Raw genomic sequence first — 25,995 nt, forward strand, 5'->3', positions numbered from 1 at the left:
GCGAAACATGAATCCAAGCTATCGATTTTTTCCCATTTGAACCTCTGGTGAAAAATCGATTGTAAAAGAACATCATGAAAATCGATTCTTTTCCGTGGTTTTAATGTCGAATCAATCGATTCATCGCTAAACGAGTCGCGCCACCGGCACTCACACTTCGGCGCGCGTATTGCCACACTAACTGTTTTTTTGTAGTAAACAGAAAAACAGCGTGTGTCTACTAGCCTCCGACAAATTAACCTTGTTTCAGATTTCAAATCGCACTTACGTCAAAATTAGCATGGGAATGATGCCTCCCCTGCCCCTTCCCCACCCTCCTCTTCCAATTTCATATTTTATTGCTGTTATTCATTCCTTTCTCTCGACACTTTACTCCCACTTGCCTCCGAGTGTCTTTTCCTCATCTATTCGGGTAGGAATGGAGGGGGTATCGTGTTCGTCTGCATGTCTCGCGCTAATCAATCGTTTGACGTAAGGGGCTTTCCGTAAAATGACGTCAGGTTTTTCACTTTCCAAATCCTCTTGCTGGTAGAAAAAGTATTGTCATCGTAAACAATTTTTTTTTCTTTTTAAAATTTGAAATTTTATGAATTCCAGGTGTTTTAAGATGCCTTGAGTAAAACATAAAAAAAACATACTTGAAAAAATGTGTGTGTCCATCCGTGCCAAGTCCCTGATCTCTGTACACAGCCATAAATCCAAATATTTCCGTTCAATGTCATTCGAAATGGGCATATTTATAGTCATCTATGACCATATTTATAGTCATCTATGACTATATTTATCGTCATCTAATGCACGTCCCGTGATTATAGGACTCGCCAAAAGGAGGGTTTACGGCAGAAAACAAGATTTTGATCAAGTTGCCAAAATTCACACCGTGAGCTGATTTTGTAGAACTGTAGATTTTAATGTTTTGTTTCACTGATTCCTCCCTTATGTTAGATCAAGTTGAAAACCCTCTTAATCTTTATTTTAGGTTGGGTGTACGGTACTCCTCCCTTCTTCTCTATAAGTCACGAAAAAAACCACCATAGTTTTCTTAAAAATTGTTCTCTGCACCGATTTGAGCCAGACGACCGGTTCGGCTTATCACCCTCTATTCCTCCAGCTCCTCGGCATTATGGACGGCCATTGACATAACCTCACTTTGAATTCAATGGAAGTGGAGTCATAAAGCGAGGAATCAGCGAGGAATACATTAACGGTATACATGGGATTTCAGTAAAAAATTGCCGTTAACAGGGAAAAAAAAAGAAAAAAAAAAACTTTACTTTGCCTTAACTTGCGGTTGCTTCACGCTGTCACCATTTTCAGGTACGATATTGATGGATTTATCAGAATGAACCAAACTGCATCTCTTGTTGCCTAATTTTCTCTTACATTCTTTACCATTTTTGACTGACACAAAAACACTTAACCATTTGAAAATTTCTAAAAATATCTCTTAGAAAAGTAAAAATTTGTCATCAGTTTTCAAACTAGAGTATTGTTTACTTTATCATAAACCAAATGCAACGTTATATGAAATCAGGTAACTTCTGATCCAGTTGGACTTGTCCAAATCCGCAACTTAAACATTTATCATACTTTATTAATTTATTTATGCTTTGTACTTGATTAAAAATCAAGAACAAAGCATGGCAGCGTTGTGCTGAGGCTATGTTGACATTCTCGTCGTGAAATTGGCTGGTTTTGTATTGATTATTATGGAAAATTGAATGATTTTCGGGCAGGACGGCATCGCCGCCGAGCGGCGGGCTTCAATGCAAATAATGTGCGCGAGCTTTCGAGCGATAATCATAAATTAGAATAAATTGAGCGACTTAAACGCTCAGCACTCAACGATTAATGATCATTCCATTGGGTCATTGGCATATAGCAGAAGAAAACATTAATGGCTGATGAATTTAAATATTTACGCCGAGATTAAGCACCGGTGCGGCGGCTGGCGACCTTCTCCCCCCCCCTCCTCCTCCACCCCCACCCACACATTGGAGAACTGTTTAATCGATGCAGCGATATGAACTGATAATTTCTCGAAAAAACGTTGCACCGAGAGAAAGAAAAAAAAACGAGAAAAATAGAGAAATATTACGCTGAATACACTGTGCATTAAGTACGTTGGTGTCTCCTGTACTGCCATGCTAAGGAAGAACGCCTTATGAACCCTCGAAAATTGCCAAATTACCCTTGATAAAACACGTATGTTTGACAACATTCATGCGTATTTTCCCTTAAAAAATTCAGATATTTTAGATTAAATTTCGTACAAAATCGTCTGAAAATTTGGAACTTAGTATTCGCAATTGTCCCTGCAGTAAATTCGGTTTTTATCGGTGGAAACTTGGCAAGATCTGAAGGCTCATACGGCGTTCTTCCTTAGCACGGCAGTGTAGTTTATCAATCAATTTTTCGTGTTTCTTGATGATTTTGCCCAGATAACAGCACTTTGCTGTTACATCATGGTTGCCCTGGTAAAAATTGGCGATAGGAGCTGCGTTTCAAAATACCACAGCAGTTCTTATAGCCGACTAAAGAAGGCTATTGAAAACCATATAGCTGGCTGTAGAAAGCGGAGCAAATCATATAGCCGAGCTATACGAAGCTATTAAAAATTATACAGTCGGGCTATAGTTCCTATCGCCGGGCTTTGCACTTTATCGCCATTGGCTATAAAAGACTGTAAGAAATTATGTAGAAATTCGTAAGCTTTGGAAATCATTAAGTTTGATACGAGACTACCTCAATACTTGCAAAACACTCATTATATTTTCATTTAAAACATAATTTTTTTTCATCAATTAAAATGAGAATAGTCCATACAGAGTGTGCAAACATATCAAAAACGCTGACTCCACGAGATTAAATATTAGAGCCGAACACAAAGCAGAGCGCCGACGCATTGGCGCCTACAAACCTAACAGGGATACTTCACGCATTGCGCGGCGACGCACTGGCGCCTACAAACCTAAGAGGGATACTTCACGCATTGCGCGGCGACGCACTGGCGCCTACAAACCTAACAGGGATACTTCACACATTGCGCAATGGCTGTCCCCAGAAATTGTCGGCTTGTTCATGTTGAAGCGCCCTCATGATTCGGTCATAACGATTCCTCCGTTGTGTTATCTCTCTTACGCAAGTGGCAACGGAAGCTTTTGCGGAAATAGGAATACTGTAAACGGTCGGGAGGCGCTGGAAATTTCGAATGGAACTCGACTTGCATTCTTTCCGGATCAGTTTGACTGAGGTTGGTCAGCGTTGCAAGATTGTGCTGAATGTTTTTACATCTTGAACGGTGGCATACGCGGTACATTAAAATTCGAAGAAATTTCCGATTGCTACAATCCGGATGGAGGGTAAATATTGATTCGTTTATGATGTAATCACTATTGTACGGCGTACGCTCTCGCGACATCAGTCGGAAATCTCGCAGTTTTTTGTACGTTCGGTGTGATTTATGCGTTAAGCTTTCCACAAAACAAGGTTTTTGTCGATTTGCGAGGCTTTAGAGGAAGAGTTTTTCTCCCTAATTGGATTGTATTTTACAAAAAGGAACCAGGAGCATTGCAATGTTGCGAAGATTGTGCAACTTCATCCTTTGCAATACAACTATTGAAATCCTGAAAAAATATGAAATTTCCATGATAATTTTTGTCCTAAATTTACAGTTTTTAGCGAGTCAAATAAAAACTGGCCATAGATTATCAGGGTTTTCTGCCAAGACGAAAGAAGTGGCGCAATCTTAGCAAAATTGCAATGCTTCTGGTTCCTTTTTGCAAAATGTAATCCAATTATTGTTCCACATTTAGTCACAAAATATTGCATTTACGACAATATCCACAGCCAAGGGATTTACTCTCGGCTATTATACGCCATATTTATCTCGAACTTTATGCTTGAATTTTGCAGACAATGAAGAAGCCAATTGGACTATATTTTGCAATTAAGATCTGCAATTTCCGGCTTGTTTGAAAACAACGTAAGCTCTATCAGTTTCCCAAAGAAGTGTGTATTCTTTCCCACTTCCCCATTTTTTCCCGGAATCAGAATTCTTTCTATGAATGGGCCAGAAATTGTAGTTTCTAATTGGCAAAATTTGGTCCAATTTTACCGTATAGTTCCAATTCATTGCAAATTGTGGTGATCGGGTAAGGCATCGTGGTCTACTCCACCGTGCTAAGCAAGAGCACGCGTATGAGTTATCAGACATTGCCAAATTTCTCTCAGTAAAATACAGCTTTCTAGGGAAATTTTTGAACAATATTCTTCCATTTTTTTCTGAGGATTGTAACCGCAAATTAATTTTAAATTTTTGAACATTTCAAGGGAAGATACCCGTACGATTTTTTTGAAAAATAAATATTTTATCACGAGAAGTCTGACAACCTTCTAATGGACCGAGTTTACCAGAAAGGAACCAACCCACATAAAGTCGAAACTGAGTAAAAGAGGTTTGACGTTTTTTCTCTCCGTAAGGCTCAATGTAGAAAATAAACTTCCACCCCTCTTAACACAGACTAATTTTTTCTCGACTTTGAGCTTTAGACAGGGAAATATTTACCACTAGATGAATTTAAAAGCAGTTTTAACTCAATTTTTTCGAAGATGTGGGTTGGTTCCTTTCTGATAAACTCCGTCCAAATATTCATACACACTGGAAAAAAACCACATTGGATCTAGAGTCCAGACTCTTGAAAACATTGACAAGAAAAATACTCTTCATTCAATCGGATTTTTGCTTGAATCAAAACGAAATCCGCTGAATATTGAGAGGCTTGGTTCTTGAATCAAGAGTACTTTTTCTTGTCAATGTTTTGAAGAGTCTGGACTCCAGATCTGATGTGTGTGTTTTTTTTTTTTTTTTTTTTTTTTTTTTTTTTTTTTTTCCAGTGCAGGGTTTTACCTTAAGGCCTGAATACACGCTCAAATTTCCGTCAATTTCCGATCAAAATGATGACAAAAATGGCAATTAAAACAGCGTGTTGATTGAAATAAGCATGAAATAAGCACGGTTGTGTGGAAATCTGATGACGGATGAGACCCACAGTTCCATCATCTACCATCAAATTTTTGCAGGTCGCAAAAAATTGATGGTAGATGGTGCGCACCAGTCACCATTTGATCGGAAATTGATGGAAATTTAAGCGTGTATCCAGGCTTTTAGCACGACGTTACTGGCGTAGGGTTGCTTACCTGACGAGATAGAGGAGGAGGTGTCGGGGTGGTTCGTAGCCGGGTTCCTCACCCAATCCAAGCTCAATCTTGCGGGCGCGGAGCCTGCGTTTGGCCGCCGGTGACGTCATCAAACTGGCGCTGGCCAGGCTCTCGGCGATGGCCAGCGACTCCCGGATGTTGAGCAGGTTCGGCAGGCTCAGCATCTCCTGCGGACCTGGGGGTCCCTCCTTGAGCAGGTTCACCGGGACCACGGCTGGACTTTGCTCAACTGCCGCCATCTTTAAAGAGCGATTAACGATGTTTCAAAACCTGCACATATAAAAAAATAGCCGCATTGAGCAATCTAGCTTTATTTTATCGTTGATCTCAAACAGTGGAAAAACAAGGGAGAAACACGGTAAAGAAGACTAAAATACACAGTTAATATAAACCGAGAAGTTTCGACTCAAAACTGAGTCATTTTCAGTCGGAAATACAATGATTTATTTTAAAAAACTATGAAAACCTTAGCCCTACATGATGGTGGCCGGGATCATCATCATCATTTTCCTAACGAGTAAAATTTCATTTTCCATACAATTTCAACGAGTTTTAGAAGCTGCGTATGCAACCTGCGACAACTGTCTGAGAACTCGTCAAAAAAAAAAAAAACTGTAAAATTTGACTTATGATATTTTTTTAAAAAAATATTTCAAATTAAAATGTTACTGTTTTAATCGCATATTGAGTTCTTCGCGGAAGTTTTAAAAACTTTCATAAAATTTTACGATTTTTTTTTTGAAATTTCATTTAATTAAGTTTCGTAAAATTTTACATCTTTATGCCGGCCTCAAAAGAATGCGTCCAAAGTTAACATGTTAGATAAAGTCACCCTTAAGAGCCCCTGAGGTGGCAACTGAAATTAGTCTACACAGTGGGAAAGACGATTAAGATTCTGCAGATGTCTCGGTATTGTAGACTCGGCACATTTTCCTAATGCTTTACAAAAAATTGCACAATTTCCGTCAAATTTGACCAAGTTTGACACATATTACATTAAATTGATCTTTCTTGCAATATTTGATAAAAAAAGAGGGTTCAGAGAGGGTTGTTTAAAATTTAGTTAAGTATGACGAAGTTTGGCAAAGTCCGATGAAAAATCAGTGAAGTCGGTTAAAGTTCGACGAATCCTTAATGCATTTTGAGAACTGCAATCAACATGTGTATCCATGTATTCGCGGCAAAAATCTCACATACTTCAAGATAATATGATTTTAAGGAAGAGACGTGTATCATATTTTAAACTACCGTTGAGGAACTAACATATAAATCAAATCGTCCAAATTGCAAACAAGCGTCTTCATAGGTCACTAAAACGAAACACATGATGACTGCACTCACTTGACCTTAATAGGAATGTAAAAAAAAAATTGTTTTCTGACTGAGTTATCACCGCACAATTTTAGTCTCGTTGAAATCGTTACTCCATGATTTTCCAGGAACCGTGTCCTGGCGAACGAGGACGTAACCAAAGAATTCACAGCCGAGGCAGAGAAAAGTAAGGGAATTCAACAAAATATTCGGAGACATACACCGAAACTGCATGCGGAAACATATACGGAAACTATTACGGAATATACGGAACCTTGGAGGTAACGCACCGGTATTCGTTGCACCAACAAGAACACGTGGGCGAAAGTTCGTCGTCCCCAGCATCAAACAAACTAGTTGCAAATAACTTATGAATAAATTACTAAAATACACTAATAAATAAATAATAAATAAATAAATAATAATAAAAAGGCAATAAATTAATAAATTAAAGCATCGCGCGGTAGGATCGGATCCGAAGTGATGCGGATTTTGCGGCGCGATCCTCAGCTTCTCAAGCGTGTTTGTCGGCGTTCTGACCTTGGGACGGAAGGTCCCTGCTCTATTCGGATTGGCCTCTCACGCGGAAGGAATCCCTCGCGATACGCCCCCTCGCGATCTCGTCAACCCCGGCCCCCCGTCCCCCTTCACGTGACCCCTTGCCCCCCCCCCCCCCGCCTCTGGTGAATCGGATCCCTAGTGAGCAGGGTTGCAATTTTTCATGAAAAATAAAATCTGCGTTGAGCAGAAAGGAACCAAGCCACATCAGCTATTGTCAAATTTAACTGGGCAATTTAATTTTTTCCAGGAGAACTTTTGTGCGGGTCCCTTTGAAAATTTTAGGGAATTTGCTTCGTACTGGGCAGAAAATTCACTGAAATTTGCACAAAAATCCGCACAACCGTTTTCATGTAAACAATTGAATTGCCTAATTAAATTTGGCAATAGCTGATGTGGCTTGGTTCCTTTCTGCGCAACGCGGTCTATTTCATGAAAATTCAAAAAAATATGGAAAATATTTTTCGAAATTAAATGCAAAATCGGATGAAATGCGACTGGTTCATGCTTTTGGGGTTTTTTAGTGCGTGTTGTATACCCAGCCCCTGAAAATAAGTTTGATATTTTTCTTATTTGTCTCCAATTTGTGAAATTTCATGAAATATGTCACGGATAATTCAATATTTCATATTTTTAATTTCACCCGTAAAACCCCGGTAGTGAGACGTGCGAATATCATTACGAATCGCACATACCGTGTCCGTGGAAGAGCGTCGTATGAGCCCCTAAACGTTGCCGAATTTCCGTTAAATAAATATTTTACTTTTAGGAATATTTTTCTTCGGACTTTTCAGAGAATTTTCCTCGTAGCCAGATTTAAATTATCTGAATATTCCAGGAGAAAATATTCATGAGACTCTTCATTATCGGAGGATATTTGACAACTCTAGAATGTTCGTGGGGTGTTTTCCTTAGCTTGGCAGAATTACTGGCGTCAGGCTGTCTCGGTGCGCATGACTCTTTTCTGAAAGAATTAATGCCGGCTTTTGAAAATTCAGCTGTCATCATGACGAATTACCAGTTTTCTACTGTTTTGACTTACCGGGTCTGAGCACCACCGCGCTATGCAGGTCATGTAGACGTACTGCCTGATTTCCGGGTCCAGTGACCGTAATCCTGGGGTCAGTGACCAAAGCATCAATTTCCTGATATTCAGGGGTGCATTTGTATGATGTGAAAGGGGCGGCCTACCAAAGTTTTCGGAGATTTTTTTCTTTTTAAATGGTGTTAGTCTCCGGCAATTGCGTTCCAAGTTACTATAATTTCAAAACATTTTCCGGGAAAAGATCCTTATTAACTCTTCTTTCGAAGGAAATCCCTCCTCCCCCCCTCCCGCCGCCAGTCCATTCTTCCCAAATTCACTTATCGGAGTCGATGTTAAGGACGAAGTGTAACGACTATTTTCAAGTTCATAATATTTTCCTCCAATTTAAAGTTTTTAAAGAGAATATTCATACTCATTGTCAGTTAATTCAAAAGTACCTTCAAATTTTTTTTTTTTTTTTTTTTTTTTTTTTTTTTTTTTTTTTTTTATTCTCTCAAAATGCGATTAAGTGCGTTTCTGCCAAACTAGGTTTGAATAAAGTACTCTTCCTACTTAATTAGGAAAAATAGTAACTCGTCTTCGCCTTAAGATTTACGCGGTAGGCCCGACATACCGCTACATCCACTCAACATTGTGCGCAGTAACCGTGATTTGTTTGTTTGAATATCTTTACCCGCGAGGAGGATTGCGTAGTTCTCTGTCAACAAAAGCGAGACGAAAATTGCAAACCGGATAGAATAACTGCAAGCTTTTTAAGACGATCGATGTTAAAACGCAAGAAGTCAATTTTTTCAAAGACCTCGAGCTTCATAAAAATCCCTCCAACTTGGAGCTCGTCCGATAATTGATGTTCGCGGTTTCGAGTTCCACCGATTCTTTTGTGGAAAGCCTAGAGTGAAGGAGGTGAAGAGAGTCAAGGAAAACTCGCATCCCATGTCACTCTGCTCCGATAAAGAAAAACGCACCATGAGCATCCACATGCCACCAAATTTCCTGCGATAAAATAACTACTTGTGCTGGAATGTATGAATGTTTCTCCTCAAAAGTTTTGACTGCACTAGAGTAACCTGCAAAAGAGGGATTTTAAAAATATAGAGAGAAAAATTTTCACAATTTGTCCGGAAAATTGTTCTTTATCAAAATAATTTTGGTAAAGTTGGAACGATGTTACGACTTTCTGCTCTATCGCGGTAGAGGTTGTCCTCAGCGTCAGCGTTTTTTCAAGAGCATCATTTGAATAAGAATGGATTTTGCGCTCTTCTCATTCAGCTTTATCTCGGGTTACAGTTACACATTGTCTAGGTCTGCGTGGAAATTGGACAAAGTCTCGGCGAAAATACTATGCAGCTCTGTCCACACAAAAACACACTGTAATATTATTGATTCCGATGGAAACAACACATTTTAAAAATCCCGCACTGATCATCAAGGCAGTGTAATCGCGTGAGAAGGCAAAAGTGAAATTCGGAGTTACACGTTATTTTTTGGTAAATGATGATTCACGAGTAACTTGAAAAACGAAACGCTGCGCTGGTGGCTTATTTTTTGGAACATTATGGAGTGCCCTTTTTCATCTACTCAAAATCGCTTGTTTTGACCCACAATTCTACTGAAAAGTGTGCCTCCGTGCACATTGTCACTTACTCCAGAAAGAGCAACAAATGATGACTATGGGGATAATACCGTGCATATTTATTTTTTAGACGGGGAGAAAGTAACGTATCAGAGTGTACAATTTTTAAATTTGTTTTTGAAGATGCTTGGAATTTAGGATGAACATGTCTTAATCTAACGATAGTTACACCGCGTTTAGTAGAGAGGAACCAAGCCACATCAGCTATTGCCAAATTTAACTAACCAATTTAATTTTTTACAAGAGAACGGTTGTGCGGATTCATTTGGAACTTTTAAGGTATTTGCTTCGCACCGCGAAAAAACGTAAAATTTGTACAAGAATCCGCACAACCGTTTTCATGCACAAAAGTAAATTGCTCAATCAAATTTGGCAATAGCTGATGTGGCTTGGTTCCGTTCTGCTTAACGGCCGGGGTACAATTCATCTACCGTGCTAGGGAAAATCGCCGTATGAACATTCGAGAGTTGCCAAATTTCCACGGATAAAACATGCAATTTTGAGGAAAGTTATGCATATTTTCCCTTGAAATTTTCAGATAATTACGATTAAACTCAGTGCAAAATCGTCCGAAAATTCTGAGGAAAAATATTCACGTATTTTCTTGAAAACTCGATTCTATCTAAAGATATTTGGCAACATCTGAAGGTTCATACGGCGTTTTTCCTCAGCAAGGCAGAAATGAGCAAAGGACTTCGTCGTTCCTCTGATGTAAGGGCGTATCCCAATTTCCACGTGATCCCTATTTTACATAGAAGTCCATGCTTTCTGGAGCTCATGCGGTAATCGAGATACGCCCTTACGTCAGAGGAACGACATTTTGTCCTCACGAGGAGAAGAGGAGGAATAATATAAAGCAGAGATGCAAGGAGGAGTGTGAAAAGAGCATGATGCGATGGGAGACCTTGAATTTGGTCATGATCGGACAAGTTGACGGAATTAGCCTAGGCTGGATCGTTCACCCAGGATAGACGTGGTGCGCTGCGCGTGCTAGACACACCATAAATCATCAAACACACGACGGAACTTCCACCAATCATCATCATAATGCTGCTCTGTCGAGGAAGAACGCCGTATGAACATTCGAATATTGACAAATCTCTCCAATAGGATGCGAATTCTCTGGTAAAATGTTGCATTTATCCAATCAAATTTTTCCAAGGGTTCGATTCGCAGCCAAATCGAACGTCCCGGAAAATTTTGAGGAAAAATATTCATAACTCCTGTCAAAAATAAATATTTTAATGGGTGAAAATTGACAACGTCCGATTGATCATACGCCGTTTTTCCATAGCACGACAGCATGCACTCGAACTTCAGCTCCGAGCTGACCGGCAAACAAATTGAAACGTCCGTTGTTGCCAGCAGTTTTGTAGATAAATACATACTTTTCATCCTCACACAGAATCACAATAGATCATCGTTTGTGGACGAAGGAACGTAAATTTATTCCAAGGTTGCGAAAGTGACTCAAATAGTCCAATTTTGAAGAGGATTCACCTACGCAGATTTTGTTGAACGTGTATCTGATTACGGCGTGAGATCAGGGGGGAAAATGAGTGCAATGGAGGATTTGCAGATGTCTGAAATTGGATAAATTTAGGGTACACGGATTTTATGTCCACTTTTTTTACGTCCACAATTTTTACGCCCACAGCACGCAATTTTTTGTTTTTAACTTATTTGTACATCGACCTCCTTGAGTCAAATAAGTCCAATTTTAAGTCAGTTTAAAAGAGAAAAATCAATGCAGAGAGTGCAAACATTTCAAAATCATTAGTTGAAAACGCTGACTCCGCGAATTTAAATATTAGAGCCGAACACAGAGCGGAGCGGCGTGTCAGCGGCGCAGAACGCGCACTGGCGCCTACAAACCTAATGAGATACTTCACGCATTGCGCAACGCGGGAAGTATCCCGTTAGGTTTGTAGGCGCCTATGCCTGTGTCACACTGGTTGCCTGCCGCGCCGCAACGCTTTAAGCAAGTATTTCAGAGATGTTGCACAGTATCCTACAAGATTGAAGGCGCACGAAATAACTAGTTAAAGAGGACTTTCAATTTTGACTGCATCTGTTACTGAAAAATGTTTAATTTGGCATTGGATCGTTTCTTAGGCTCCCGCTTTGGTTTTTATCTTATCATATCCGTACAGTGTACACATTAATATATGTATTTATCTGCTCCTAGAGTCTGTTCTCTTTCATGACTTGATTCATGCATGAAATGTTTTTAAGAATGAAGGTAGTAGTAGTGTGCATTTATTTTTGAGGTGGTTCCTATCATTTAAATGAGAAGAAAAAAATGTTGACATAACATGTCCACAATTTGGACAATTTTGGACATATTCATGGTTGGGTATTAAATCATGTAAACTTAATAAAGACTGGACTTAACGTTTAGTGGACATTAATAGCGGTGGACATTTATTTAATGGACGAAAGGTAGGTGGACATAAAGTCCTGGAGGCAAATTTCGTGTCGCAATTGATACTACTAAGTGAGCTGAACATGAGAATACATTGGTTCATTAACGGAACAATTGGATCACGTTTTGCAAAAAGGAACCACTATCTTGGGTTCTCCCATAAAAGCACATATCTGCATAAAGAAATTAATGGCATGTTTGTTGTTTCTAAAATGGACCAAAAATTGGATTACATTTTGCAATAAGGAACCACTATTTCTGACTCTTCCATAAAACCACCGTTCTGCACAGGGAAACCAATGGCATATACGTTGTTTCTAAAATGAGCCAGAAATAGTGGTTCCTTTTTGCAAAATGTGGTCCAATTGTGCTTCCTTATTGCAAAATGTAATTAAATTATTGGAAAAGATATGAAAAAATAACCTAATCTGCTAAAATACATGCATTCATATGGGAAATGGCTCCACATGACGTCACTAGGTAGTGAATTTCCTCACTTTTGAATCTATTTTTATACCATTTCCCGTAGCAGAAAAAAGTGTGAAAAAATACTGCAAAATCAGCTGCTTAGGCAATGTCAGATAAGACAATAAAAAATTTGCGTGCAAATTCTCCATTTGCAAATGGAAATTCCAAAAATGTTCCTGGTAAAAATACGATTTGAGAGGGGAATTTAGAAATATTCAAGTGGAGTTACGTTCTTTCATGAGAGAAACGACAAGATGATCATCGAGTGAATCAGTGGCGTGGCGTGCTTTGCGATATATCAATTGATCCGCCGTTTACACCTACGGAAAAAGATCGATACACAGGTCGTTCGCAGCGGCCACCTTTATAATCGATTCTTTACCATGGCTTCAAATGGGGAAATATCGATAATAATCGATCATTCACGCCTCGCTACTGGAGCTGAATTTCCGAGGAAAGGCGAATTTTTGCTATGGAATATTGCCTAATTGGAGAGGTGGGTGATGCTAATCCGTTAAATTTTGCAGTTCAAACAGCATGGATCGAAAAAATTCGCAAAGGAAATAGAACATAGTGGAGTACCTATATAGGGAGAGTATGGACAACTCGAAATATGTAGCTCTTAGGGCCCAAAAGGTCAGGTAACCTGTGAAAACGAACGAATGTCACTGTCAACCTTTAGACTCCAATATCAAACGAAAATGGACAAGAAAATTCATAAATAAGCATTCTTCCGCAAAAATGCCAACGAAATTTCCCAACTGTTGTGATTATAAATCACTCTGGATAATTTGAATTCATAGATTGTCTACCCTTTTGGGGTCTAAGAGCTCCATCACCTAACCTCCAAATTTTTGACACGTTCATACTCTCCCCATATAGGTACAATAGAAGATAGTGGATAGTTTGATTTGCTGGAACTACGCGGGAACAGAATGAGATGATCCTCATTTACAGGGAACTGTATCCATTACACGCAATACGGTGGTCTTAATGTTATGTGGTTAGTTGTGTAATTGTGTGTACCTGGAAGCCAGAGCATGAAGCCATTTACTCGCCGATATCTCATACTCGACGTAAAAGACAGTTATCAATGTTTAATTGGCACAGTTTATTTACATAGGTATTCGACTCCTCATGATAAATGCCTGCAGACGGTCGTGAAACGTGACAAAGGTACAAATGGACGTATTTCTATCAAACGGAACTATGTGCATTAAGACATGAGCCCTGAGACCCATAAGAATACATGCATGACAGGGCTCACAGCATAATGCACATAGTTCCGTTTGATAGAAATACGTCCGAACGTGGTAGTTAATTGATCTGGAGGAAGCTATGACATTAGATCCTACATACACTTCTGTGTGCGAAAGGGAAGCATTTGAGTTGTGTCTAACATATCGATGTCTATAGAATGATACCGCCCAAATGTAAACTGTCGATTTTGAAGAACGTGGAAAGAAATTTCGCTAATTTTGTGGTTAGATTTGCATCACCGAAAAAAAGTGAAGTTGATTTAACATTCTAGATGTAAAAAAAGTGTGCGAGAACTTGCGAAATGCTGGATTACCCGCCACAGCAGTTAGTTTTACATCTTGGCACTGCTAAATTAACTGCTATATCGGTTAATTCAGCATTTTATAAGTTCTCGCACACTTTCTTCACGTCTAGAATGTTAAATCAACTTCACTTTTTTTCGGTGTATATTTTTAAATGTTACAGCGTTGTAATCGCGCGCTCTAACGCGGAATTGAAAAAAAAAACAAGAAGAAACATCCAACATGAATATGTTGGAAAAGCGTGCCGAAGAACTGAAATCTAGTGTGTGCACTATTTCCATTTCAACGAGATGTGTATAAATTAGTACTCTCTGCAAATTGGGGAGGAATTATTGATTTGATACCGTTGAATGTAAATACATTTTATTGAAAATACGTTTTATTGAATAAAGAAAGTAACATAATTATATTGGATGAACAAAGAAAATAACATCATAAATCATTTAACTGAATTGGTTCATTCAGAATTTCAAATTAAAGTTTGGAAATTGTTCAGTTTGTTGCGTCATGTTGGAGATTGCTCAGTTTGCAGCAGCAGAGTATGGAGTTTACTCTGTTTAATGAGTCAAACTTTGTCTTTTCTCTTTTCTTCGATTGATTTGTATTAAAATGAGACTTTAAGGTATCTTTTCTGGAAATAAAAAAAAAAAAAAAAACGTGACACCAAAAAAAAAAAAAAAAAAAAAAAAAAAATGCAACTTACACTCAGAGAATCAACAAGGGAACCTAACCTCCAAAACTCTGCCTTCCAATTGGTCGAATTGGAGATTGCTCACTTCGCTGCAGTTGTAACTATGGAGATGCAGCCAACTTGGGTTTAACCGCTTTTGAAAAGACGCTGATTCGCTAAATAGTTATGGCGGCATTTAAACTTCTAATTTAAATCCTCCGAGCGCAGAAAAGCTTATTTGACGTACCTATGAAAGAAAATAATACGGTTTCCATTGGCGGATCCAGCTAATTGGCAACATTGCCCTTCCTCCATTTAAACCTATGGAAATGTATCGATTCTTGGAGGGGCCAGGTGCCCCGACAAGAATCGATTATTTAGCATAGGTTTAAATGAAGGAAATCCGGTGCTGCCAAATTGCTGGATCCGCCTCTGACGGTTTCCACGGGAAAATGTTCTCAAGGGTTTCCAGTAACAGGATAATTCGGTTTCTCGATGAATGACCTTCAGGGCTTGACACTATAACGGTTCAAAAACGGAAGAACGGATCCGACGGAAAAAAAATTCGGACCGCCCCTTGAAAAGCATTGGTCGATCGGTGTGCTGTACTACAGTACATCCGAGTGATTTCAAAAAGCGAGCCCTATAGGCACGCTTAAAAACTATAAGGATCAGCTTTCGTATTTTATGCTGTGGAATGCGGCAAAGCCACTGACACATTTTCGTGAAAATTACACAAACTGATTGTGGTGGACGCACAGGTCGTAAAACGGTATGTTGGAGTTTGTTAGCCAACGTGCAATAAATTCAGCATAAATCTGATATCTCACTATAGAGGAAAAAAGCTCACACACAAGCACAATTGGACGTATTTCTACCAAACAGACTTATGTGCAAGTGAGAAACATGGAATGTGCTCGTTAGATCTCTTTGTGTAAGAGTGAATGAGAATAATAAAGCGCCAGTGACGTCAGCGGCAACGAACGAGCGCCGGCACAACGGGGAGATCGTTGGAGGGAGTCTTTAACTCATGAGCCCTGTCCACAACGCTCTCTTGCCATGCCCGCGGCTCATGACTCCCGCATTCAGTTGGCACATAGGTCTGTTTGATGGAATGTAATATCCCGCTTTTCTAATTCTACAAAAGGAATCACGCCCACTTCTACATTGCTTCTTGTGCAGCTTCGACGAGCACACCCCATATTTCTCACCTCCACATAGGTCTGTTTGGTAGAAATACGTCCAATTTTCCCTCAAAAAGATAGCGAGATTTCTCAGCTTTATGCTAAATTTAACGCACGTTGGGTGAAAAACTCTAACTTACCGTTTTTGTCAAAATTGTCAGTCTGGTGGTGTTGTCCCTTAGCCATTGATGTGTAATTGCACTGAAGTGCTCTTTAAAGCAGGATGCGGAGAAGAGTGGGATTAAGCTCAAAGTTTAGTTTGCTAATTTTTACTTGAGAGATTCTGTTTCACCTCATACGCAAAAGTGAAGTAAATTTGAAAAAATTACTCGCTTGATCAGTGTAAAACGCTATGACAGATGTGAACGAAAAACAATGAATGCTCGTTGACACACGAGGTGATTTTGACTCCTTGCGAACCAAGGATTTGAGGGTCACAATTTATCTCCGGTCAGTAAACTTGAGGTCACCACTGACTCACAAATGTTGTGAGATGTTAACGTTCAAAAAATGCCCAGAAGACGATAAGAGGGCTCGTTCATTTCACTCCATTTATCGCGGTCTGTGCTATTTTCAATAGACAAATTTTGTGGTTCTAAACACACGTGAAGAAACGGTTATTTTATTTTGTATATCAAAATAAGCTTTTATGGGATATTTCTTCCAAGAAAATTGTAGTTACTTAAAAAAATATATTTGAAGCAAGTGGACGCTTCTTTCTTGCTTCATGAGAAAATAGAAACTAATTTTAATCTAATCGGTATTCATTTGCTGAAAATATATAATGAAAGTTTTTTTTTTTTTTTTATTGATTCAAAATGAAGTATTTCTCGTATTATTATGCTTTGTATTTCTCATTCTCATTATTAAGAAACAGCACATATTCTAAATCAGACCTACAGTATATGCTCCTGTTGAGACAAACATTGGCTGGATACTTATTGCACCAAAATTCTCTTTTTCACAATCAAAATCCCTGCTATACGAAGAACCAGAGTTCTCTTACGACGAAAAGAAACTCATCGTCAGTGACACCAGGGAGTTTTCAAGAGCGAAAAACAAAAGTAGAGCCTCTAGTGAATTGAAGCAAACATTTAGATTCCTGAGTAAAATCAGATTATTCCTTAATTTGAACTGAGATGATGCTTTTTAAATCATTGTACGGTTAAAAAGTATTTTCCGCTTTCTACAAAGTATTCTCTCTTTTAATTTCAACCTCCGGAAAAATTTGCAATATGCTGTATTATTTCTAGAAAGCTCATTTGATAACGGTAGAGTACAGATGAAATCAAAAGATCACACACAGTAAAAAAACTTCTGAGGTTCATGCGACGCGACGGATAATTTTCACTTCCCAACGATACTGCTGCGCTCCTGACGCGTTTGTGTGTTGCGTGTAGTTCAAGCCCTATTTGAAGGCGTTTTGTATCTTCATAGCCCGCCGCGTCTTGTCGTGTCGCGCAACGTAGATACAATTACAATTTTGCTAACTGCACTTCGCACTTTGTGTATTTTTCGACTAAATGAGCTGTTTTCACGTAGATTTCATCTTCCATAAATAAAAAAAAAAAACAAATCGCTACGCGTAACTCATCACGGAATTCATCACTAATCAATGGCAACACTTTGATGGATTCATGAGCAATCGAACTCCCGCGGTGATATCTTGATCAATAGCAAGTAAAACAAGGACATGAATTAGATAGATTGAAACATACCGAATCAATCAGGAAACAAACAAAGAAATATTTAGCCAATGTTGTGAACAGCAGGCACTATTACTTAGAGGTGTTTATACCAATTTTTTAACGTGCTATATGTTAGGCTTAATGGATTTTTAATTGGGAAAGCCTCAATTACTGATATGATGAACAGTAAGTTTCAGCCTTACCTTTGAATATTTGAAGTAAAACTAGGACTAATCACTAAAATTAACTGTACAGTAACTAATAACGGTAAATAGTGGTGTAAAAATTACTAACTAAGGTATGTCCATCTTTTCGAAGATGGACATGAAAAATGAAGTAGATCCTTTGTCAAAGCTTGAAATCTAATTTATTGACAAAGTGTTATCAGAGTGCTTGAGCGGTATAGGTGGGAGGAGGGAGTCTGGCTGATAACAGCACCACGTGCTTTGTCAGGGCCACTTCACTTTCTTTTAAGTCAAAAGCGACATTCCGAATTTCTTGAATGCTTCCTCTTATACAACCCTTAGAATTAGTAATTCAAAGAAATTGAAATGTTTTATCGACATGATGCTAGGGTGAATGAGAAAAATGTCTGATTGGTATTTAAGATTAAGACGCGGTTACTTTAAATTTCAAATTCACTTTAAGCGCTCCATTTTTAGTAGCGCGTTGACCGTTGCGACTAAACTAGCTTATGTCAGCAAAATTTGACAACGGTATTTGGCAATTTTTAGCCTCGTGAACATTGACTTGCGAGGCCTTGCGCTATTCATTTCAATAATCTGTGAGCGACGAAACTTTATTTGTGATTATCCACGTGAGAAACGGCTGGAAAATCATAATTGAGTTATTGATACTCAGGCATCCAGAAAATTATTTCCAATACATAAACGGAGTGTTCGGAAAATGATGTCCAACAATTTCGTACCAGACCGAAGTCAAGTTGCTTCCAGATTTACAGCTCAAAGAACGTAAATTGTCAGAGTACGAAATTGCTGGACCATAATGCACCTTAACATTTTCTTTCGATACAAAAATCGATCACACCACTCCCAACTAATTATTTGGGTCATTGCAGAGAATTTCATGCTGAAATCATAAAATTGTAGTTTTGCATCCAGCTCTACACAAATTGGATGCTTAAATAACTCGTCCTATTTTTATCGTATTTCATTTCACCTTGTAACTTTTAAGTAATGTAAAATAAGCAGACGGAAATAAAATATTTTGAATTTGAATTTAATCATACCCGCAAAACACATGCACGCAGCGCTGTTTGACATAAATACGTCCAATTATAGTAAGTTATAAAGGATGCAAAAGACAATAATTTTTTTAAAAAAAATTAAAATTTATTTATTTTTAAAAAATAAGCATCATGCCGGTACTTAATCGTCACCGTGGTGGTTAAAAAAACAACCCACGGACTACCAATAGGGTCTCGGAAAACTGTTATTTGTATATAATTTTTTCTTAAAAATACCACCCGATTTTTCAGCTCAAAATTGTTGGAGAATTACTTAAAAAACGAAGATAAATACACGATTTGCCGAGCAAGGAAGATAACCAGCGGGGCGATTATTGAAATGATATCGACTGTATGTCAGCGCTTTGTCGTGTCGCGCCATCGACTAAGCAATGGCTTAGTCGATGGCGCGACACGACAAAGCGCTGACATACAGTCGATATCATTTCAATAATCGCCCCGCTGGCCCTCTTTGGGAGGTGAATAAATGTTGAAGGAGATTTGCAACGTCGCAAATCGAGATACGTAGTCACGTAATTTCGCATTCATCATCCAACTGTTCTCAGTTTCCCTTAGTTTTGTAACTAGTAGATTCGCGGGAGGAGGCACAGTTCATCACGGCGCCTGGATGCAACAATTCGTGTTCCATGGATGCGCAGGCTGCGTAAAATAACTTGAAGGCGCCCTGATTTTTCTTGCCCGCACCGAACTTAAAATACAATGCGCATGTTGCGCGTGCCGCGCCGGTTATTAAACTTTAGAAGAAAAAAATTAAATAAATGAGCTAAAAACACAAATTATTTTAAGAAAAAATCGCTGATATTTATTTTTTCAGTAGATATCCAATTTGATTGTATTTTGTAAAAAGGAACCAACAGCATTCCAATGTTGCTGGGATTGTGCAACATACATGATTTGCAACAAATTACTAAAATAATGAAACAAATCGGATTTACAAAGGTGATTTGTGTATTGAATTCATAGTTTATCGAGAGTAAAGATAAAACTTGTATCGATGATCGGTTTATATATTTGCAGGGTGAAGAAAGTTGCACAGTCTTAGCGACACTGGAATGCTCATGGGTCCTTTTTGCAAAATGCAATCCAATCGTTAATGTTTTTTTTTTCTCTTATATTTTGTGTGTTTACCTATTCTTTTGCAGATTTTCTCTCCGATTATCTCTGATGTCGGTCTTTTCCGTGTAATCGATTTTATGCTGACCCAATTATAATTAATGGAATTGCTATATTGTTTGAAATTTTCAAGATTTATTCGTATTTGAATATTTGCCCTTAGCCTCATTGCATACCCTCATTCTTCAAGCATAATACGTCATTTATGAAAAAACAAGACAGGTGTATACCAACATTTTAATACGTGTCAACCCTCAGATAGGGAAGTGATTCAATTATGAAAGTGAGGAGCATTCTATACATGAGTAATAAGGAACTTACAAACTCAACCTCAATTTTTTATGATTATTTTAAATTTTTCAAGGATCTAAATCGTCGCTTTGAATGTTATCAGTTGTCATCGATTATTTATTTTTAATTTCAAAGCCTGGCATTCTAAAGTGAGAACTGAAGTGGAAAAAAAGGTATCATCCTTAAGGGAGCTGATGCGGTAATTTTGAAGTTTGAAAATCATTGATTAAGAAGTGGAGGATGAAGATTATTCGATGACCCTTCACAGGTTTAGGGTCAACAAGTCTGAGTCGCCAGCCACGCTGATTGAGGTGACAGTAGTCAATGTTAAAGTGACAAGTACTTTCTCTATGTCCGAACAAAGAAGAAGTAATTACGGTGCAAAAATAGAAGTTTTGAAGAGAGCTGGAAAGTTTTATATCTGCTGATAAAGACGAAAAAATTGCTGGGTTCTTTCCGCGAATTGTTCACAGGTGAAAGTAAATTCAAGACTGAGTAGTAAAGAGTCTTAAATTTAAGGTAAGGAAAATAAGACGGAAAAAGAGAGCAAAAAGAAGAATAAACGAGGAGGAAAATACAATAAAAAGAAAAATAGAAAGAGAAGACCAGAACAGATGCAGAGGATAAAGGAACAGAAGAAAAATAAAATAAAGTCAAAGCAAAATGATGACATCCACACATCCAATTCCAAAAATAGAAAGTACGGAGTCCCTGAAAAAGAAGAGCTCAGATCATATCTTTCCAAACGTCTTGAATTTTTCTTAAAATAATGTCTGCGCTTATGGATGTATATTATTTTTCTCAGCCATTGAAGTTTAAATTATTGAAAGAAATGTGGATAGGATAGAACCTGGAATAATAAGGGATGATCAACCAGAATTTGTGTTGTTAAAAAGAATAGAATTGAATATCAGCAGGTCGTTCTGCCAAGTTTAGTGACCTGTATTGTTAATCTTAATGACGAATCACTTTTCCATAAAAAATATTAAAATTAAACGTTCAAAATGTTTTTACTTTCTCGCTCTCCTAGTTTAATACTAATGTACTTAATCATCTTTTGCGAGAGCTTATCGAACCATTTCCAGGAATTATCAAATGTTGCCACGTTTGTTTGTTAAAGCAGCTTACTTATGAATAGCGTCCAATAGAAAAATGTGCATGAAAATGCAGTGAAGACAATTTGTTAATATATTATCATTGAGGAAATGCGGGTGAATTAGAGAGGAGCCTCAATTTTGATTAAGATTACCGACAAAGGTTTCGTGAGGAAAATTAAAATTAAATCCGTGGATCCCCTCCGTTTCAAGGTTGATAATTAGAGCTTGATGGTGGGAGACGGATAATTGCATCATAGTTTTCATTCGATTGACTAAAAAATGTTTCTATGCGATAACTTAATACCGGTGAGAACAAATTGAAGTGTTCACTGGCCCAGTCAAGAGTTTATGCACTTCTTACGTATACGAATTCAATAGTCCAGACTTAATCAAGGAAAAAGTAGATAAGGATTTACGGAAATCTGACGCGAATAATTAGTTTTGTAACGCCTATCAATGCCAGACAAAATATGAAGAGGCTGGCAATTTTTCCTCCGCAAAGATTTCAAAGTGTATCGCGTTATATAACGTAAAATTCAACGCAAATTGAAATTGGACTGAGAATTCATCCTGAATCCACGCGTAAAGATAAGACGTTCCTGCCCTTTATATTAATTATCGCAAATCCAGAACTGTATAAAGAAATAGGGATCATAAAAAGTTGCACGGAAATTTTCCATTCATAAATCAGTAACCTTTATAGTCTTTGAAGGACTTGATGATAAATTTCTCCTACCCCCTTACCCACGGAAATGAGAGAGAATTTGATGGCACAAGAAGGGGTTTTTTAGCGTGGAAAGGTCCTAGGTTTCCAAACAAATGATTCAAGGAACATCGATTTTTGGCGTCTTGTTTTGATGACAAAGCAGTCTCTATTACCTGCGTGTGATCCGATGAAAATTAAAGCTTACCTAAATGTTGCTCTCATTCCAAGAAAATGTGAGTTTATCTCATTGCGTAACCTAAAAATACGCTTACGCTAATAACGAATTAATATTTGACTATTTTAATTTCTCTTTACTCTGCACTCTAATTTCAATAGAATTTGCAACATCTGAACCTTATTAAAAGTCAATCTGTGTACTTTAAACGATGGAAAATTTTGAGCCGTGAAGTTTAATCCACACACTGAATCACTTTCCTGGTCTAAAAGCTTTGATGCCTGCAACATCAGTATCGATTCTTGCAAATTAGCAGCACTAATCTTTCTCCATTTAAAAGTATTATAGAAATTTTAGAAATGTCAGTTGCCCAATGACCTTTGAGTAGACAGATGTGTTTCATTTGAGTGTCACAGAGCGCCAGAGTGTGCTGTAAGCGCGATTCGTACAGATTATGTTTGAGGGCCAGTCCCACCCGGAAAATTGCCATACAGACAAAATCGATGGGGCGATAAGAGCTCACCATAAACCATACTCACTGCCTTGGCAAATTCTTTCATCAGCTTCTAGTAAGATTGGTCTAAAATTAGCCTGGGATAATTTTGGACTGATCGTAAGATTCTCCCAAGCGCGCTCTCAAATTTCAAATGAGATGTATTGGAATTCGCTGGTCGAATTTTAAAACAGTTGCCGAACAAACTCATGAAGAGTTCAGGTTGTTAGTGGTAAATATTCCTAGTTTTTTTTAAAAACTTTGTGCCCATTTAAAACAGTGATTAGCTTCGTTCGAGTGGTTTTACCATCGATTTGAATTGTTGAACAGTATGAGAGATATCATTGTCAGATGTATGAAGAAAATGTAATTTACTGACAAAGATGCATTACACACTTCAAGTGAAGTTGCACTCAAGTTGAAAAAAATCACACGTGCAGCTCTATCATGGTAAGAAAGAACACCGCATGAGCGTTTGAATGTTGCAAAATTTCTCCTAATTACATATCCACTCTCAAAAAGGTCATAAATACTATTCTTCGAAACTTTTGGAGAAACAATGATTAAGTAAAGTGAATGAAAATCTCTAACAAACCATCCCCGGTAAAAATTGGCGATAGGAGCTGCGTTTCAAAATACCACAGTACTTCTTATAGCCGATTGAAGAAGGCGATAGAAAATCATATAGCTGGCTGTAGAAAGTGGAAAAAATCGTACGGCCGGGCTACACGAAGCGATACAAAATTATACAGCCGGGCTATAGTTCCTATCGCCGGGCTTTACACTTTATCGCCTGCATGGCTGTTGCTTTTTCGCCATCGGCTATAAAAGGCTATAAGAAATTGTGTAGAAATTCGTAAGCTTTGTAAATCCGAAAGTTTGCACGGAATCACCTTAACATTTACAAAATGCACATTTTATTTTCCTTCACTACACTTTTTTTTTTTCATCAATTACAATGAGAATAATCCAAACAGAGTGTGCAAACATTTCAAAGTCATAAGTTGAAAAACGCTGACTCCACTAGATTAAATATTAGAGCCTAACACAAAGCGGAGCGGCGGCGCACTGGCGCCTACAAACCTAACAGGGATACTTCACGCATTGCGCAATGCGTGTAGTATCCCTGTTAGGTTTGTAGGCGCCAATGCGCGTCTAGCGCTGGCTGCCCGCCGCGCCGCAGCGTACCGCGGCGCTTGAAGCAACTATTTCACCCCAGAGGTATTGCACAGTATCATACGAAATTGAAGGCGCTCCAACATATTAGGAATGGCAGGCATCCTTTGAAAGAGCGGAGCTTTCCTCGCAAAATAAATCAAGAGGGCGGTAGTCCAAAAACTCACTAAGTCCTAGCATCCGTAATTAGTAACGTTTAGCATACATTTATCGCCAGGCTGTTGCTTAGTCGCCATCGGCTATAAAAGGCTACAAGAAAGTGTGTTGCCGGCTGTAGAAGCCATTGAAAATCTTACAGGCGGCTGTAGGTCTATGGTATTTTGGAACACAGACTCTACTGCCAATTTTTACCAGGGAACAGAGGAACATATCCAAAAGTTCCCGTAAAATTGCAATTCTATCGAAAGAAATTCGGTAATCCTCAACATGCACTAGTCGTTTTTCCTTAGCACGGCAGGTGCTTCAGTTTTGATCGGCATTTGATCAATCCACCCTTCCTCTGATGCAAGAGCTTATTTCAATTTACACGTGAGCCCTGGGTTACATTCAAATCCATGTTTTCTGGAGCTTATGTGGAAATAAAGATACGCCCATACATCAGAGGAGCGACGAATTACACGTTCAACTTTAACCTTTGATTGATAGAATCAGGTAAAAGTTACTACTGCCCATTTATGTGTAATATCATGAACTCATGCCACTTGGTTAGGACCGTACATGGCTGGAATTATATCTGTCGAGCAGCATATTTCAAAATAAAAATGTATAAATGTGGAAAATTCAAAATACATTTTTAACGCATTGAAAGGATCCTCAAGTTCGAGTCCTTCATGGGGATACCTGGCACCAATATAAACACATCAAACCTGCAGTTTGTGTGTTACGTGCATAGCATTTTAAGATCTGAGAGAGAGAGATAAATGTCTCTCCCGAAGCAAAGGTGATGTGCAAAATACAATTTTTGACAGTTCGAAGGTAGAAAATACAAATTATCATCTCTTCCCGCCTAAAAGTCCGTGACGTTGTGTTTGTTTACATTGATTCATAAGGGCTCCATGGCTACAGTAAAATGGTGCAACCCATCAGCAATTAAGGAGCGCACTTTATCCAAGCTGAGATGGTGCAGATAGCAATATACTTTACCTTGCCCCGGCGACGATTCCGTGGATTGGACTACATTTTAGGGAACAACAACTAATGGCGCATTTGCTGTTTATAAAAATGAAAATTTATTTTGCCTTAAGAGGCAAAATAAATTTTCAAAGAAGAGAAAGCTCTTGAAGAGAAAGCACACAGATTTTGATTACACGGCTTTTAAGAGAGTCTGATCATTTGACGCAAATCAACACCTAAAAACTGAAAAAAATTGACACCTAGGCAGTACTTTGACGTTCGAGGACATAAAACAGGGAATTTGGGACTTAGGGAAGATTTATCAAAAACGATTTTTACATATTGTGAAATGCAAATTTTTACCCAACCTATTGAGAGATTTAGAAAATGTGCAGTATCGAAAAAGTTAACATCGAAATTGCTTCCCCCAAACTGGGTTTTTGGCTGTACTGAACATTTCGGATTACCACTTTAGGGCACGTCTTGCCCAGCTTCTTCACTGTATGTGATCAGATCTATGAAAATGTACCTCATCTTCCTGGAGCAAATTTTTGAGGAGAGCCAATTTTAGGGGAAAAGGTCAAAATTGGCGATTTTGAATTCTCAACGGAAAACGCTCACTTGAAGCCTTTCTCAGGGACAAGCTACTCGCGGTTTCAGTTAAATTTTCTTATCAAAAGAGCTTTAGCTGCTCTTTTTCTGTGTACACCTCACAATTCTTAAAAGTGACCTCAACTTACCCATACAATTTTAAACTTATCTGAATCATTTATGTTTTCCAACTTCAAGTCGTCATAATC

At 38.3% G+C, this 25,995-nt stretch overlaps 1 protein-coding gene across 3 annotated transcripts in view; it reads right to left on the reverse strand.

Annotated features, from left to right (window-relative positions):
• The window catches only part of cu (NADP/NADPH phosphatase nocturnin), a 59,871-nt gene that overhangs the window by 32,632 nt on the left and 1,244 nt on the right, over window positions 1–25,995 (reverse strand). Inside the window, exons 1-2 of one of the 3 annotated variants that reach the window (XM_019042846.2) lie at window positions 17,968–18,120; window positions 5,200–5,490 (exon numbers count right to left, since the gene is read on the reverse strand). In XM_019042846.2, coding sequence (XP_018898391.2) covers window positions 5,200–5,459 — 260 coding nt within the window. In that variant the 5' untranslated portion in view covers window positions 5,460–5,490; window positions 17,968–18,120. Of the gene's footprint in view, window positions 1–5,199; window positions 5,491–17,794; window positions 17,912–17,967; window positions 18,121–25,995 lie in introns of those variants that run through there. The other 2 variants (XM_072301737.1, XM_019042847.2) reach the window with 2 other exon arrangements.

This window comes from Bemisia tabaci, chromosome 6, assembly GCF_918797505.1.
Source record: "Bemisia tabaci chromosome 6, PGI_BMITA_v3".
NCBI classification, from domain to species: Eukaryota; Metazoa; Arthropoda; class Insecta; order Hemiptera; family Aleyrodidae; genus Bemisia; species Bemisia tabaci.